Below are 18,885 nucleotides of genomic sequence, written 5' to 3' on the forward strand. Positions count from 1 at the left end.
GATTAAAATGGGTAATAAGAAGAGAGTAGGAACTAAGAAAACTATGTTACAAGAAGAAGACTGTTGTTCGTAGCAAGAAAACAGTAGTAACTTCAGGTAATGAAGAGGATAGGCCTAGAACACCCAAAGTTGTTTCCACATCCAATGAGAAATTGAGCCCTAACCTAGCCTGCTATGATAATTCAACTGATACCTTACAGTATGACATAGTAAACATTGTACAGCTAGAATCAGTTTTGAAAGATGTTGCAGTGTGTAGGGTTTGTCATGGCAACCTATCATTTAGTCGAAAACCATTAGCAGGGCTCGCAGTACAAATTTCCGTCTCCTGTAGCTGTGGCATGACAAAAGCTTTTGACAACTGTCCCAAAGCAACAGATATTAGGCCTAGGCCCTATTGAGGCACCAAGCAAAAGTTCACAATGCTACTATGACTTGAACCTAAGGTTAGTATACGGCTTGCGTGTAATAGGAAAGGCTATACTGCTGCCCAAACTCTTTGCGGCATGATGAATTTACCCGCTCCGCCCAGCAAGTTCAATCAACATGAACAGTTTTTGTCCAGCCATGTAGAAAGTGTGTGTGAAAACTCTATGAAGAGAGCAGTGACAGAAGCAGTTATTGAAAATGGAAATTCTAATGACTTATGTGTTGCGGTTGACGGAAGCTGGCAAAAGCGAGGCCACACCTCGCTAAATGGCGTTGTCACAATTACTTCAGCAGATACGGGTAAAGTAATAGATATTTATTCAATGTCAAAATACTGTAACTGCCCTCAGAGAACAAGCAACCAACACTTAGAAATATGCAAGGCAAATTATGTAGGTAGCAGTGGAGGTATGGAAGCTGAAGGTGCGACTGCAATGTTCAAAAGATCCGAGACTAAATACGGTGTGTTCGCTATGTGGAGTACCTTGGAGATGGTGACTCCAATGGCTATGCAGCAGTTGTGGCAGAAGCACCATATGGCCCAGATGTGTCCATTCAGAAGTTGGAATGTGTAGGACACGTCCAGAAGAGGATGGGGACAAGAATAAGGGACTTTATCATGAAAAATAAAGGCTTGAAGCTTTTCTGACGGAAAATCTCTTTCTGGGAAAGGTAGGCTAACAGGGAAGGCGATCCAACAAATCCAAATATACTATGGACTAGCCATCCGTAGGAATACACACAGCGTGGAAGCCATGAGGCGAGCAGTTTGGGCGTTGTACTGTCATGTTCAGTCTACTAACGATTCGCCTTTACATATTTTATGCCCAGACACCGAAGACACATGGTGTAAGTATAACCAAAGCCGCCAAAGAAAAAACTAAATATGACCACAGCCAGCATTTTCACCTCTCACCTGTTCTAATGAAAGCCAATCAAACCTATTTTTTAAATCTTTGTGCAGCCTAGAACTACTCAGAAAATGTCTCAAAGGAAAATCTCAAAATCCTAATGAGTCTATGAATAATGTCATTGGGCTCGGCTCCCTAAACGCACCTTTGTTACACTAGGTGCTCTTAGGCTAGGTGTCTATGAGGCAGTCCTATCATTCAATGATGGGTACAGCTCCAAAGTGAAAGTTTTAGAGCACATTGGGCTAGAACCAGGACTGAATATGCGGTTAGCTTTAAAACGTCTCGACACCCAGCGGATTCGCAAAGCAGATAAAGCGGCTACCGACATTGAAAAAAAAATCAGGCAATCAAGGACTTTAGCCAAAAGGAAGCTGGAGGATCTGTAATCAAGAAGCAGAGGATCCAGACAACCCTTCCTACAGTGCAGGCCATCATTAAACCAAGGTATGAGTCCAAAATATGCTACCTTCTTGCTTTTTCTTGATTTGCCGAAACTTGTTATTTTTTAACTTTGGGGGCCCTATAACTCAAAAACTACTAGGCCTACCCCCAGTCAAATTTTTATACAGTATTCTACTTACTATTGCCTAGTTCTCCTCATGGGAATTTATAAATATCTCTTGTCAATGAGGCACAGTAAACATTTTACTTATAAAAAAGTTAGTTAAAAACAATAAATTATAAAAAAATTATAACTTTTTTAATTTTTTTTTCAAATTTAAAAACCTCATGATAAGACCTAGATTATAAGCTATTTAATAAGTAAAATAAAAATTCAGGACTCTATCTATAACCATTACAGAGATATAGGTTCCCAAGTTAACATTATGTTCTTATGGAGGTCGGACTGCCCTTAATGCCCTTATAATAAACATTGTAAGATAAAGAGGCTTGGTAGTATTAAAATTTGAAGTTCACAAAATGAGGCCAGTAGATCTCAGAGCTGCTCAATGCAAGGATACATCTAACTGCTTTCTTTTACCATGCAATTTATGTCATCTTAAACATTTTATTAAGTTGTAAATTGCTAACAAAGTCAATTATTGGCTAAGTATCAGTATTTTTAAATATCAGAAAATTTGTTTAGTATTCTAGGAAATTTAAATAAAATTATTTATTGGATAACTAGGTTTGGCTAATAATACTTACCAAATGCACATTCATCATATGAATTATTCATTGTTTGTTTCAGAGACATAAAATCCAACCAATTAACCTCAATACCTGATTTAAGAGCCTGCAAAGATCTTCGAGTGCTGTAAGTACTTATCGAGCTGAGAATGAAAGTCATAGATTTTACTTGTGAGTAAAATAAATTAATTGTATGTGTATTCACAGGGATCTCAAAAGTAACCGCATAGTCTCTTTAGAGGGGAGGATGTTCCAGGGTCTGTCTCTACTGCACGATTTGTTGCTCAGCCATAACCTCATCAATGCTATTCCTCAGGATGCATTCCATGGCCTTGAGAAGCTTCAAGTACTGTAAGTGTTCTAGAGAGACTACATAAATGTTTTACATCATTGTAAATACGGGCTGAAAGATCCTGCATATGAGTAAATCTGTACTCAGCCAAAACATACAAAGATGAAAGTAGATTTATCGTCTTATATGAATTTTCAGTTGACCAAATATCTTAGAGGATTGCTGTTATGATTTGGATTAGGATTTTATTTTAATAGCCTGCATTAACAACTTTATATAGTGAAACGTAATATAAGACCAACATAGTTGAAACAAGCACTACACAAATAGGATCAAAGTAAATAAAATTTATTACCTTAACAATATATGAGTACTTTGTGTATTATACTGCATGTTGCTATTTATAAAATTATGGATAAATAATAAAAATTATATTGGAAACTTTATTGTACAATCTTAGATAAATTACTGGTCAGTAAATATTGCTATTCTAATTTTTTTTCTAATTTTATTTTAAATCTTATAATCTCTTAAGTAACAGAGATGAATGTGGCTAAAAAGGGTAAGATCTTAAAAAGGCAAAAGGTAATTGATATTGATAGTAACTTATTGATATTGAATTAATGGAACCAAAAGCTGGGTACTAGACATTTTCTTGTAACTGATATCTTCTATCATGCTAACACCTTATCTAATTTTCTATTTCAGAGACTTAGAAAACAATTTAATTCAAGACATTCACCCTGAAGCTTTTTTGGCTTTCACACACCTTGAAGACTTGTAAGTAAAACAAAATCAAATTATATATAGTTTAAATTCCTCATGCAATTTAGAATTAAATCAAAATATTGTCAAATATAAATAGTATTCTTTTAATATTTTCAGTACATTAAGAACTGTATAAATGTCATAATTATTATTTAATGATTAAGTGGTGATAAGAGTGATGAATCAACTATTTTTCAATAAACACCTTCCTTACAGAAATCTAGGCAACAACATGTTCCCTGTGCTACCAACAGCTGGACTGGACCGTCTGCTACATCTTAAGACTTTCAACAATCCGCGGCTCCGGGAATTTCCCCCACCCGAGAGTTTTCCTCGAGTACAATCTCTGGTCCTGTCCTACGCTTACCACTGTTGTGTGTTTCTACCCCTTGTGCCAGCTGATCCTCCTCGTCCCCCATTGAAAGAGTCTGTCCTCTTCCCCACCGACAATGAGTTCGACATGAGCCTCTGGAACTCCAGCCTCACCGACATATGGCCACAACTCCGTAAGTTATGGCTGACCCTGAATTATTACATGTTAACTGTATTTATAGTATATTTCTAGAAGATTGGGAATTGTACTTTCCTCTTTTAAGCTATCATCTTTCTTAGTTCAGAATCAGAATTTCTTTATTGCCATTTGTCAATTTTGCATTGCTATAGACAATGTTAACGAATAAAATGTGTAGTACATTACATTATAGCAGACATTATGTTAATTTTATAATGAAAGTGAAAACCACCATACATCCACCTGTTCTAAGTAAGATTAATATTAGTACCCAAAAATGTCTTAAGTGAGTAAAAAGCCTTACAAGCCAGCGTCAATTTAGCTGCATACTGTTTAAGTTATAAGCTTCTGAACTCTTGTGGTAGTTTATTAAAACATTTAATTTGCAAACATCTATGACTAGCGTTGTCTTCTGAAGCCATTTTGTATTTTTTATAATAATTTTATTATTTTTTTAACTATTTAAGCTAAAGAAACTAAATTTGGCACATAGATTTTGTGTAGATAAGAGGAAAATTAAAAAAAAATAATTCTGATATTATTTTCTTTAACATTAACAATATGACCTCTGTTGAAAATTTTAGATACAAACAAACTGAACTCGTACCTCTCAACTGTGATGTGTTTGGCGTTTCTGGCTTGTGCAAGTGTATCTTTAAAGTGGTCGTTCTCGCTTATGCGTTGACGGATTTTATTGAAACAAGTACCGTTGGAATTATAATGAAATTATAATAGTTGGTATATACAGTAGAACCTCGTTAATTCGACACTCGATAGTTCGACAGTCCGTATCATTCGACACCAGCCGTGACCAACATACGTGACAGCAGGGGACAAGTGGTGTCCTTGACGGGCCCGCCATTGTTGCCGTGAACGCGCGCCACTGCCCTTTGTATAGCGCATCCTCCTCCCCCTCCCCCTCTGACTCACCCGCTATTCTTAGTCGTCAACTCAGTTCGCTCGTGACGCTGCGGGAGTTAAGACGCGTTTTTGTTCCTTTCGTGATACGTTACTGTTTTACGATCGTTAGACATACGTAGTTGGTGTTACTGAACTGCTTTGTAATTTGTTTGTTTTTTAAAATGTCAGATAAAAAACGTAAAAGGTGCTTTGTTACGATGGAAATGAAATTAGATGCTCTAAAAAGGATTGACAAAGGTGAAAGTGTACAGAAAGTGGCGAGTGATTTGAACGTTGGTCGGTCAACAGTGATTGGATGGAGGAAGTCTAGAAATGAAATTGAGTCTTGGTGTGTGAAAAGAGTGTGTTCAGAATCGTTAGACAAGAGGAGGAGTATGAAGAGGTCTGAGTATGAACAAGTAAGTGAAGCTCTTTTTCCAGTGGTTTAGGATTCAGAGGGAGAAAGGGACACCGATCTCAGGACCGAATTTTACAGGAAAAGGCCTTGAAATTTTATCAAAACTTTAAAGAAGAGGGAGAGCCTGAATTCACAGCAAGCTCTGGATGGCTGACAGATGGAAAGAGAGGTATGGTATTAAACAATTGAGCATTTGTGGAGAAAAACTGTCAGCAAATCTCGATAGTTACACATGATTTTAAAATGAAATTTCAAGCTTTGATTGAAGAATTAGGCCTTAGTGGAGAGCAAATCTATAACTGTGATGAAACTGGTCTGAATTTTAGAATGCTCCCAACAAAAAGTTTGGCTCTCAAACAAGAGAAAGCTGCAGCAGGAATATAAAAAAAAGTAAGGACAGAGTTACTGTGTTGGCTTGCAGTAACGCAACAGGAACTCATAAATTAAAATTGGCTCTGATAGGAAAGGCCAGGAAACCTAGAGCCTTCAAAAATATTAAAATGAATGGTGACCATTTTGACCTCCCCGTTTTTTACAGACACCAATCAAATGCTTGGATGTCAGAGAGCATTTTAACGAATGGTTTTCACAAACAGTTTTGTGCCCGAAATTAAGAAGCATCTAAAGTCCCAGAACCTTCCAATGAAAGCACTCTTGATCCTCGACAACGCAACAACGCACCCCGGCTGTAGATGTCATTCAAGACGGAGAAATTAAAGCTATGTTCTTGCCCCCTAACGTAACCTCCCTTTGCCAGCCTATGGACCAAGGAGTTTTTGGTAACGCTTAAGAAGTTGTATAGGAAGAAACTCCTTTCATGTCTCATTCAAGCCCTAGATGAAGGAGTCGAATTAGTGGATAAGTTAAAAAAAATTGATATGCTAGATGTTGTTGGCTGGATTTCCCAGGCATGGGATGAACTCAATCCCCTAACGCTCGTGCGTTCTTGGAGGAAGCTCTTGGACCACCAGGGAAATGAGTTCAACGAAGAAATTAAAGATGACGAGCTAGCCACTTTAATGGAAAAAATCCCAGGTTGTGAAGAAGCTTCACCTACAGATGTTTTCGAGTGGATGGAACAAGATGAAGAAAGCGGACCAACTTCAGAGGAAGAAATAGTTGATGCTTTAAAATCAAGAGAGGATAGTGAAGAAGAGTCAGAAGACGACGAAGATACCACTCAAAAAATCAAAACTGACACACACAGCGAAGGTGTAAAATTCTTCGAGGGAGCGATCCAGTATTTACAGGAACAAGGGACGACTGGAATGGACATTTGTTTCTTCGACGATTACGTGACGAGGCGGCTCGGCGAAGAAACCAAAGTGAAAACAATTAAAAATCACAAACTATTTTGCGTTGTAAAAAGTAAAACATGATGTAACCATGTTACAAGTTATAGTTGTCCCATATTAATTTATTTTTTGTATATACATTTTGTTTTTTATCTAGCCTATATTATGAATTGAGTTTGTTTATTTTTACATTTATTCATTTAATCATTAACTATTTTAAGAGGAAGAAGTACAGCACTGTAAAACAATGTAAGTTGATACATTTTGTTTCATCAGTTTAATATTTGTTTAGTTGTACATTGTTAATTAAATTACAGTCCATCTTAACATAAACTCGCCTTTTTAATATTCCTTGTGTTAAAATCTATATACTCCCTATAGTTCGACATCTTGATAGTTTCGACACCCCGTTAGTCCACAAAGTGTCGAACTATCGAGGTTCTACTGTAGTACATTTTTATAACTATACAGAATTTTTTTGTTATTTGACTAAATATTTTCAACAAAAATATAGCAATTTTGTTAATATTAAAAAATAACACAATTATTTTTTATATTTTTCTCTTATCTATTTAAACCTATGTGCCAAAATTTTCTTTAACTTAACTATGTTTAGGAATAATAACTTCTTTATAAAAAATACAAAATGGCGGCTAGCGGCTAAATGAGACATTTCTTGACCTATGTTAACATGACATTATTATGTTTAAAATGAATACTATTGCCCACAGAAGTATGTGACATCCTTTTGTGAACAAACACCCTGTATTTATAATTTTTACTAACACTCTCTGAAGCAATGAGAAGTAAAATCAACTCTTGTTTAGTATTGTGCGTGTGATATTTTCATTTATTATAAAAATTCATGTACTAATTTTGCAAAGCCAACTAATTTTGGTAGTCTTGTCATACAAAATCACGTTATGTATAATATAGTATAAATTCCTTATTCAATATAGAAATAAATCAAAACACTGTTGCGATATAAATAGTATTCTTTTAATATTTTCAGTGCATTCAAAACTGTATATTTGTTACTTACTTACTGAGCGTAGTTCGCTCTAACTAGCAGTAAATATTTTAATTGTCTGTAGTTCCCATTCTCAACCTATAAATACTTGTAAAATATAATTCTTATATATTTAGTTTTACAGGGGGAAAGTTGTAATACCTACATCCCAGACCTACCAAAAAATAACAAGACTAAGTAAATGTTAGTTTAATATCTCGTATTGTTAACAACGTAAAACATCAGAAAAATGTGGAACCATAACATCAGAAAATAATAGCTGCCGATTTAGCACAGACAGGTCATTTCATCTCTGCACAACAGATGTTACACTACAGTGCTTCTGCAGGGCTGTGGTACAGTAATAACTGCCTCAGCTGATGCCTTTCCTTAAATCACCCTTTTTCGATGTTTAATAGTTATTGAAGTACTCAAGTATCATCTTGTTTGTGTGGTTTAAATCACTCTAATAAAGGTTATCATATTAGTTTCTTCGTTTATCTTATAAACAGATTACTAAGAATGTATTAATATGTTATTAGGTCAAAACCAATTAATTGTGATCATTCAAAAGTTAAAATAATCACATTAATAATGTCAATATTACTTTATCACTGTGGTAATAATAATTCATATTGTTTGTCTTGTAGAGAACTTGAGTAAAAAGTTCGGCACACAGATCAATGAACTGTGGGACAATTTCGGTTCAGACTTTACTTATCCTGGCAACTTACCTGCTTATGTAGAGGAGTACTTTGAGGATCAAGAGAAACAACAGAACGACTTACCTCCAGGACGCATTCAGTGTCTGCCTGCTCCAGGTACGGCTGATGTGCTCAACTTTTCCATGTAAAAGTGGAACTGACAGCTAATTATTACTGTAGTTAATATATATATATATATATATATATATATATATATATATATATATATATATATATATATATTTATTTATTTATTTATATATATACATTATTAGAGTATAAATGGATACCTATAATCATAAATTGGTTGAATATTGAAGGCCTCTATAAGAATAGCTTGACCAAGCCCTCTTCCCTTCCAAGACTGATTTACTGTTATTGCTGTGATTCATATCACCTACAGATAAATCAAATATAGCAAATATGTAGAAAATGTTTCATTATCACAAAAATATACTCCTAACATACTATTATCATCAAAGTGAGAATGTTCAAAAATCCTAAAGATAAGAAAGAAAACAAAATGGGAGCAGAAGTCTGAATCACCAAGTTCAGACTTTGGAACTAAAGTTACTTGAAGGAAACAAGATTTTTCCGGACATTTGCCATCGTTCAGTGAAAACAATAAAATCAGTAACACTACGTTTCGAGATCTGCAATCTGATCTCTTCTTCAGGTAAAGAACTAACCTAATACATAATATTACAAACTAGGTTAAATTTGTTGTACTAGGTAAACTGTTGTACTTGACTCAGTAGCGTATAAAGAAAAGATTGCGGAAACTTTAAATACTGGCAAATATACAGTTTTAAATAAAGACCCGACTGATTCATTTGAACGCAAAGTAGCAAACACCTTAAGAAAACATAAAGAATTTTTTTCAGATAAATTTAGATCTAAATTAAACTCCTCACCACTCCAAAATCCCCCATATGTATGGCCTTCCCAAAATCCACAAACCTACCATCCCTCTCCGGCCCATCATTAGTTCTCGTGATTCACCTTGCAGGGAATTGTCTAAAGTCCTCTTGGACATCTTAACGCCATTGGTAGGAAAAACTGACTCTTTCATCAAAAATTCCAGGGATTTTGTAGAGAAGTCAAAATCCCTAAAGTTGACTGGAACTGACAAACTGGTAAGTTTTGATGTCGAAAGTCTATTTACAAATGTACCAGTTCCAGAAACTCTCGGGAATTATTACATCACGTCTCAAAGAAGACCAAACATTAAAGGATAGAACTAAACTTCCCCATGCCAGTAATTATGGAACTGTTAGAACTATGCACTCAATGCAAATTATTTTGAGTCAGAGGGTAAAATTTACCGTCAAGATGAGGGGATGGCAATGGGTTCTCCACTGTCTCCTATTTTCGCCAATATCTTTATGGAGGAATTTGAGCGAAAAGCTTTGGCTTCAGCTCAGTTCAAAACCGAAGATTTGGTGGAGTTATGTGGATGATACCTTTGTTAATTTTTTCTCATGGAGACATTGAATTAAATAATTTTTTTGAATCACATTAATAGTACTTCTCCTTCCATCCGCCTCACAATGGAAGTGGAAGTCCAAAACAAGCTTCCCTTTTTGGATGTGTGTGTATTAAGAGATAGGGATGTCCTTAAGAACAACTGTTTTTTGAAAGATAACACACACAGGAAAAATATTTAAAATTATCAATCCAACCATCAAAAATCTGTCAAAGAAGGAGTAGCCTACTCGTTGTTTGATAGAGCAAAGAGCTTGTGCTCAGATAAAGATGGATTAAAAGAAGAATTTAAGAAAGTTGAATCGGATCCTCAGAAGCAATGGATACCCTCAATTAGTAATAAATAAGTGCAAAAGAATCAGAAGAATCATTCCTGAGTCAGAAAAACAGAATTGTGATAAATTTGCGTTTAATGTCAATCCCTTATGTGCCGGGATTATCGGAGAAAAATTAGAAGAGTAGGTAAAAAGTACAACATTAGAACCGCGTTTAAAACACACAACACTCTTAGACAAAGTCTCGTAAAAACCAAAACCAAAAAAATGGCACACAGGATTCCAAAAACTGTGTTTACAGTTTAAAATGTAGTTGCAATAGGGAATACATAGGCGAGACAAAAAGACCACTAAACGTAAGGATAAAAGAGCACAAAGAAAAACACGAGAAAAGGGTCTCACCAAGAAAAGTCAAAAAATTGCACACCATTGTTGGTCCGAAGACCATCATATGAATTGGGATGAAGCCAACATAATACATCGGGAACTACATTTCTTCAAAAGGAAATTAATTGAGGCAACATACATTAAATTGGCAGACCAACCAATCAGTCAACCATCAGTCGAGATTAGGCCGCTTTAGTTGCCAATTCTAAAAAATGAACTAAAGAGAAAACCAAAAATATCAAACGGATCAGAAATTTTGTAATAAAACCAATGTGGAATCACAATATGGTTTTAAGAAGTTCATCTCGCATGAACCAATAATAACGAAAGGGCCCATTCCTAGTCCTCCTTCCCTTTTTATTTCCGCCATCTTGTTTTAGTCTGCCGTCACGATTACCATTGGCTAGCCCCTTTAGTCAGTTCTAATGATTAGTGTTTTGTATAGTTTTTTATTAAGTGCATGTTTATAGAGTTAGTGAAGTTGACAAACAACATGTAGGTTGTGATTCCTGACTTAAGTGTGCCACAACGCTTTGGTAAGATTTGTTTATTTTAACCTAGTTTGTAATATTATGTATTAGGTTAGTTCTTTACCTGAAGAAGAGAGATCAGATTGCAGATCTCGAAACGTAGTGTTACTGATTTATTGTTTCACTGAACGATGGCAAATGTCCAGAAAAATCCTGTTTCCTTCACAATCCTTCCATCGTCAAAAAATAACCTTCAAATAAAGTTACTTATTTAATGATCATTTGTAATAAATGTATTTAATTACAAACATCACACTAGGAGAAACCATACAAACTAAAAAAAACACATAGAGCAAAAATCTAACTTAAATTATAAGCAAACATAACAAACTTTAGTTTATTTATTTATTTCATTTACATGCAACAATACAGGTTACACACCAAATTACATTGTGCATGTTTAAATCAAGATGACATGCAATAATATCCACACAATCAAATATAATCCAGTCCAGTCCAGTGTTCCACCAAAATAGTTCCCATTAAATAGATAATTAAGCCTAAAGATAAATAACAGATACATATATATAGGTGTTACTCGAGTCAATTTAAACAAATCAGGAAAACAACAATTAATTAAACAAATGTAAAAAATTACACAAAGTGGTTTCACAAATATTTCACTACAACCCTTGTGATGGGATTTTATCTGGGCCAGCAGATCGTTTACAACTAAGGTATTTAATATTTAATCACTTACATCACCCTCAAATATCTTATCAATAACTAAGGCTAGGGAGGTTAGACAAGTTCCAGGGTCAGTGAACTTTCCAGTTAAAGAGGATGGAGTGAAAGTAGATTTAAAGTATGTAGCAAATGCTTCCGCTATGTTACTATCCCCTTTAATAATCTGACATCCATCTGACATATGATTATTAGCATTCTTATGATTCCTTGAATTCTTTATAAAATCCCAGAATTTTCTCACATCTTTATTGATGCTACTTTCAACACTATTTAAATAAATATAATAATCCAATTTTATTCTACATTTAATATCTTTCCTTAATCTTTTGAACTCTCTTAAATCTATCTCATTAAAGTTTCGTGTTAACTTCCTTCTAATTCTTATTTTTAATTTAATAATATTTATTAGTTTGTTACTATACCATACTGGATATCCACGTTTCACTTTGTTCCTCTTTGGACAACAGCTATCAAAAACTTGATAAATTGCTTTGTAAAATAGATTTGCTTTGTAGTTAAAGAGATTCTTTTATGCACAGTGTCTATAGTAATATAAATGAGAGTGAATAGTTTTAAATGCACTGTATATCCTTTTATATTGAATACTAACTTATTTGCCTCGGATCATTGCAAAGAGCAAAGGTAAATATTACCTAAGGGCTACTCTGATTCTGCCTAACTATGACTTGACATACTATTATATGCTTTGAGGATCCTTAAGTGTTGTCTTGGCCTGTCATATAAACTCAGGCTCCTCTTCAGAAGCAACTAAGACTGACCTCACTTGGAAATCACAATGGCCTAGGCCCCTTACAAAAGCATCTGGAAGTTGAACCCACCTAGAAAGCCTCTAGAAATGAGCCTCTCCAGATAATAACCTAGGTCCATATCTCCCCCGGATTAGGTTTGAGCCCATCTTGAAGAAAATTTAGATACCTGAGAAGCATCTAGGGCTGGGCCCTACTTAATAAGTATCAAGATCCAAGACCCTTTCTAGAAACAAATAACCTGAGACATACAAAATAGCTATATTCATGATTGCAACATAACATTGATGAATTATTTTACATGTTTACAAACAAATTAAGCAACTACTATTATAGTAAACTCTCTCTATTTTTATTGTCATTTATGTTTGTATCATAAATTTTATGCCAATATTTCATCCACATTATAGGATCTCAGGTTGAGTCAACTAGTTATATTTAAAAAACTAACAGCACACTAACAGAAAAAAAACTATCTCTATTCTGGTTCAAAAGCAGATTGTATTAAAACCAGTGCATACCAAGACCCCTCTTATTTTTTATGAGGTCTTCCCATATGCCCAAGAGAATAAGCGCAGTAAAGCTAAAATATAAATTGGGTTCTCATTTTGTTTGGATATTTTTATTATAAGTAACTAAAATGCAGTAAATTTAATTTGAAACCCAAAAACAAATAATTTGTAACAATTGTGGAAGTTTGAATAATTTCATAGAAATAATTTTAATACTTTAGTAATTATATGTTATTTAGCCTCTTGTTGGGAGAGTTCATTATTCTTAAATACTTTCAGCTTTAGTAGTAAATATGTTATTAACTTTTTTTACAGTCTATAATTCAAATATTATTTTTTCTCAAAAAGTACATAACAACTACTTACATAAATATCCATGTTGTTTGACAACAAAACTAAAATTTAGTTTTTCCATATTTGAAGTGATATTTGTTGTATTTTTTGTAAAGGTCCATTCCTGCCTTGTGTTGACCTGTTTGACTGGTGGACACTGCGATGTGGAGTCTGGGTAGTTTTCCTCCTTGCCATGCTTGGAAATGGAACAGTGGTGTTTGTCCTCATCTTTTCCCGCAGCAAGATCGATGTACCAAGATTCCTTGTCTGTAACTTGGCTGCAGCAGACTTCTTTATGGGAGTATATTTAGGTAATTAGTATGGAACCACTCAGTGTTATTGATAAAGATAACACTGTATTTTTTTTTAATTCCTTTAGATTATAATAATGATATGAACTTTTAAAACCTTTTTAAAACATTAAAGATTTTTAAGATGAAATTTTTAAAATTTGGCATTATTTGTAAGTAGGTATATTACTTATTTTTATTTCATTTCAGGTTTGTTGGCTGTAGTGGACGCCTCTACCTTAGGAGAGTTCCGGATGTATGCCATTCCCTGGCAGATGTCAGCTGGCTGTCAGCTGGCAGGGTTCCTGGCTGTCCTGAGCTCTGAGCTGTCAGTGTACACTCTTGCTGTCATCACCCTCGAACGAAACTATGCCATTACACACGCAATGCACCTTAATAAACGTCTCTCACTGAAACACGCAGGATACATCATGCTGTGTGGCTGGACATTCGCAATAGGAATGGCAGTTCTTCCCCTCTTTGGCATAAGTGACTATCGAAAATATGCTACATGTCTCCCGTTTGAAACCGGTGGTACTTGGAGTCTATTGTATGTTGTATTTCTGATGTTCATTAACGGAGTAGCTTTCTTAATTTTGATGGGCTGTTACCTTAAAATGTACTGTGCAATAAGGGGTTCTCAGGCGTGGAATTCAAATGATTCCAGAATTGCCAAAAGAATGGCTCTCCTGGTATTCACTGACTTTTTGTGCTGGTCACCAATAGCATTTTTTTCTCTAACTGCTGCTTTTGGTTTTCATCTCGTGACATTAGAACAGGCTAAAGTGTTTACCGTGTTTGTGCTACCCCTCAACTCATGCTGTAATCCATTTCTTTATGCAATTCTCACAAAACAATTCAAGAAGGATTGTGTCCTGATCTGTAAAGCCATTGAAGAATCAAGGGTGACACGTGGTATTGGAAGATGTCGTCACAGTTCTAACTTCAGTAATCGACAAACACCTGCAAACACAAACAGCCTTGTCGATCGTTCCTCAAGAGATCACCAACAACATCCACCCTGCAGCTGCAATGTCAAACTGCTCAATGATACTCAAACACAACGACAAACACCGAGAATATGGTTGCTCAACAAATTTCGGTGGTTGTTCCTCTGCTTCAACCGAGACTTGGACAACAGACATCGCATGAGGTCCGATCAGTATGCTTACCAGATAGCAGAAATCCAGCAAAAGCAACATAAGAGAGCATCAAGCGTCTCTTCTAGTGAGAACTTCAGTTCCTCAAGATCTGACTCTTGGAGGCAAAATCATCACCATTGTGGGATACCAATGCGTTTACTGGATCCCAAAAGGCGGGCGTCATCTTGGATAGTGACCCGCAAGACATCTCAGGACTCTAATCTTTCTAGTTCTAGGAATGACTCCTCAGGGTCAGCGACAACAGCCAGCACGACAATGTCACGAGTGTCGAGGTCGAGTGCTTCGAGTGCCAGTGATAGGACTAAACCGCGCCTTACAAGACAGAGTGCAATCTCGGATGACTGTGAGCTCCCAGGCAGTCCTGCGAGGCTGACCGTTCGCTTTCTCACGACCATTCCCTCGGCAGCTGAGGCTAGTCAGCAGGAGGATGAAGCCACCCCCTGTTATGCTATCTTACACGCTAGCCCTGAACCCTCCCCTACTCCTAGTCACCCAACTCCTCGCCACAGGAAAGACTTTTCACCATCAAATGATAAAAAGTCACCCTCCTGACTGTAAATACCTCAAACTTTTAGAAGTTGAATTTTGTGATTTATGTAGAAATCTAGTTTAAAGGTGTTTTGAGGTTGCATTAATCTGGTTTGGCAAGAATATCAACTCAATCATGAATGCTAGCTTTGTAACTGATTTATTACTAAGTTTTAAGTTTAAACTCCTATTAAACCAAAACTCAGACTAAAAAGGTATTTTACGTATTGTTTTATGAGAAAAAGGTACTTACATTTTATCGTTTAATCATCTTTAGTAATAAAACAGTATGTAAAAATTGTAATTTAGGATTTTAATTTAAATATTAGATTAAATTATTTGTAAATACTGTGAATTTCTAAATAAAAGGTATAGTTTAATTAAATTTGTGGCTATAATTTACATTTCTAGGGATTATTTACCTGTTTTGTTTTTACTAAGGTAGGAAAAATAATTTTATTTTATGTGTTGTATGTTGTATTATATTGTTAAATTATTTATAATGTTATTTGAAATTTAAGGGTTTGTTGAAAAGGAGTGTTTCTCTTATATTTAAACTATTTTGTTTTTTTCCTTTTATGTGTCTTAAATTACAAGTAATAAACAATGAAATTACATTTTCTACCATTTACACTCTCATCTCTCAATGTATACAAGTGTAAGCTATATTAGAGGTGTCATTATTGTATCCTAGCGCAATATATTTGACAAAATCTCAGTTCATGCCCCTTCCTTTGAAATTTTAGTTGCACCATACTTTTACACTTTCCTATACTTTTTCCCATTTCCATTTTACTCCATTGATCATGTTATACAACCTATCCTTTAAATTGTGAAATATGTTGACAGCATGCCTGGGTCACAAGACTTTCTTTTATGCTCTGCTATGCCTAAATTATCTCCACCTTTGATGAGATGTCTACTAGACAGTTCTGTGTCTAACAAATATTTAGCTTTGCCATATCTATTATTAGTTTGATTTATACTTTTCATTCATATCCATTTAACACACAGGGTGACTGTGTTAAGAATTTTTCAATGTTCTTAAGCCATGGGCACTATGAAAATGGATGGGTGCCATAAATCAAATTCCACCAATCTAAATTGCTGAATTTTTTAACCATTAATTTCAAAATAATAAACATTCATTATTACAACATGTTTACAGATTTTATCACTGAACTATTAATAGAATATTGTAATTTATTGGTATTGAATTTTTTATTTATATTAATGCATTGAATTTCAGATGTTAAAATTATTGTGTATCTAATTTTTTACCTTATATTAACACTATTTATATACTACAGAAATTAAATTAATTAAATAACAAAATGAACTAGTTGAATATAATACAATGATTGAAATGAAATGTTTTTAGCTCAAGGTCAGCAGTAATTCGGTTTTTTAAGGATTAGTACAGTAGTGTTCAATATCTTTAATTCGTACATACAGTTTTGAGGAAATAAAATGTTCTGTCTCCAGTGAGTTAGGGACCATAACAAAACAATGTATGAGAATCAAATTTGGCAATCGACTTTTAATTTGACTTTTCACTCTAGTCTCCTTTGTATCCTACTAATGATACATGTTTCTCCCAAGTTATCAGTAATGAGAGGATTAATGAATAAAAATAAATATCACTAGCGGACCTAATAGAGTATAAACATCAATAATTATTTTATACTCTTATTATCGTGGAATAGAAAATTTACCTTTAACACATTCACTGCTGACCAAATTTACCTATGAATGCTGAAAAAATTTACATTTTGAAGTAGAGGTGCTCAACAATTACATTTTGTCTTATGTAAAAAAATAAACTTTTTACGAATTTTGCCTTTTTTTTAAAAAATAATGGACTTGTAAACGTGTCGTCAGTACATAGCATCACATTATGATACTATCACAAAGATGTGATAACGCGTCCAGGAGCTGTAAGTGCCAAACAACACCTGATTTTAGAATAATAATACAAATGGAATTTGTTTCACTTACCATATATTTACATCTCCGAATAGAAACACAGTATAAATTCATCACACATATTTACATTACGTATATGCAGAACGTTACAAAACTGTTGTTTTGAAAACAGTTGCAAAACAGTCTTGAAAACACAAACCTAGTATTTCTGGACAAGCTTTTCACTAGTATGTTGTATCCTTTCTTGGTACACATTTTACACTTGCTCTAATTCCTTTGTCATTCAAAGGCAGCTTTGTAGGTAGGTGCTTCACTTTCCCCTAGTTTTCTTCCTCTTCTTCATGTTGATGTTCTCTGTCAGATTCTAGAAGGTTTTTCACGATGTCCTATCTAAAGTCCAGCATTGTATTTTCTTACCAATAACAAATTAAAAGCATTGGTGATATCCATTTGTAAAATCTGCATTAGAAGTTTATGCCGTTGCATGGTCTTCCAATCATGGGGTGGTCTCATGAACTGATTCTTTCTATCGATTTCACTCATATACGGTAATTATTATATTCTATTATAGGTAAGGGCTTCATTCTTTCCTTACCCCATCAGTTCACGGACACATTCATATAATTTTCATATTGGTTACTTATATAAACAACCTCTCTTACATCCTTCCACTTCCCTACCATTGTACCATCATGGACTTATGCTACTGTTTTACCTGTCTTAAGTCTTTTAGTTACCACATCTTTTTATACACCTACTCTGTCTGATCATAGGGTTCCTGTTAAGTAGATTTTTTCACTACTTTCTCGGTATGTCCTTCTCCACACAAAATGTCCATGACACCTGCATACACAGCAAACTTCTACCAGTCAAATGTTTTGCAAGAACGTACAGCTTTACTCCATATTTATGTTGTTTATTCTTAATGTACTGTTTAAACTTAAGTCTACCTCTAAACAGAAGCATAGACCCATCCAGTGATAACTGTGCTGGATGAGTATATACAATTTTGTTCCTGTAATAGTCAACAGCAGGTTTTATTTTATGTAAACGATCATTTTTTTCATCATAGCAAACAACATATAAACATCTTCAAATTAACAAAATCTGTCTCTTGACTTGTACTCACCAAAAAATGTTTTGAATAAATTGTCTGTACTCCAACAATGTTGTGGTTGTGGCAAATGGTCAATTCTTGTATGGAACAAAAGATCAAAAAATATGTTATATTCCCTCAGCCAGATTTTTCCATTGACATATTTGTAACTTTTCTTTGGTTTCAGGTAAGAACACCTTTTCTGTGTAATTAGTTTCTTTGACATTACTTTGAAGAAACATATCATCATCAATAATAAGTACATGTAATAAACCAATTTATTGGTTTATTACATGTGGAGGAATTCTTAAACCTGTAGGTTCATGAAATAAAAATGTTTTTAATTGGGCCAATTCACTCCACTGCAAAGCAGGATGATGAACTTTTTTCCCCTCAACAAGACGTTGGGTTAGTTGAGAGTAGAGTGTTTACATGGCTAGCGTCAGGTATAACAATATCGTTTTCACTGGTAGCAGACGATGCATCACTGGGCTCGGCTGAAGTAATATCAAGGACAGAACTGTTCTCAATCATG

General features: G+C 34.7%; 1 protein-coding gene across 2 annotated transcripts in view; it reads left to right on the forward strand.

Annotated features, from left to right (window-relative positions):
• LOC124357512 (follicle-stimulating hormone receptor-like) overlaps positions 1-16,591 on the forward strand; it is a 409,876-nt gene extending 393,285 nt beyond the window's left edge. For both annotated transcript variants that reach the window (XM_046809381.1, XM_046809382.1), the window contains 7 exons: positions 2,536-2,601; positions 2,682-2,825; positions 3,475-3,546; positions 3,751-4,040; positions 8,318-8,488; positions 13,464-13,658; positions 13,848-16,591. In XM_046809381.1, the coding sequence (XP_046665337.1) occupies positions 2,536-2,601; positions 2,682-2,825; positions 3,475-3,546; positions 3,751-4,040; positions 8,318-8,488; positions 13,464-13,658; positions 13,848-15,352 (2,443 nt within the window). In that variant the 3' untranslated portion in view covers positions 15,353-16,591. The remainder of the gene's footprint in view (positions 1-2,535; positions 2,602-2,681; positions 2,826-3,474; positions 3,547-3,750; positions 4,041-8,317; positions 8,489-13,463; positions 13,659-13,847) is intronic.
• The last annotated feature ends 2,294 nt before the right edge of the window (positions 16,592-18,885 follow it).

This window comes from Homalodisca vitripennis, chromosome 3 (genome assembly GCF_021130785.1).
Source record: "Homalodisca vitripennis isolate AUS2020 chromosome 3, UT_GWSS_2.1, whole genome shotgun sequence".
NCBI lineage: Eukaryota > Metazoa > Arthropoda > Insecta > Hemiptera > Cicadellidae > Homalodisca > Homalodisca vitripennis.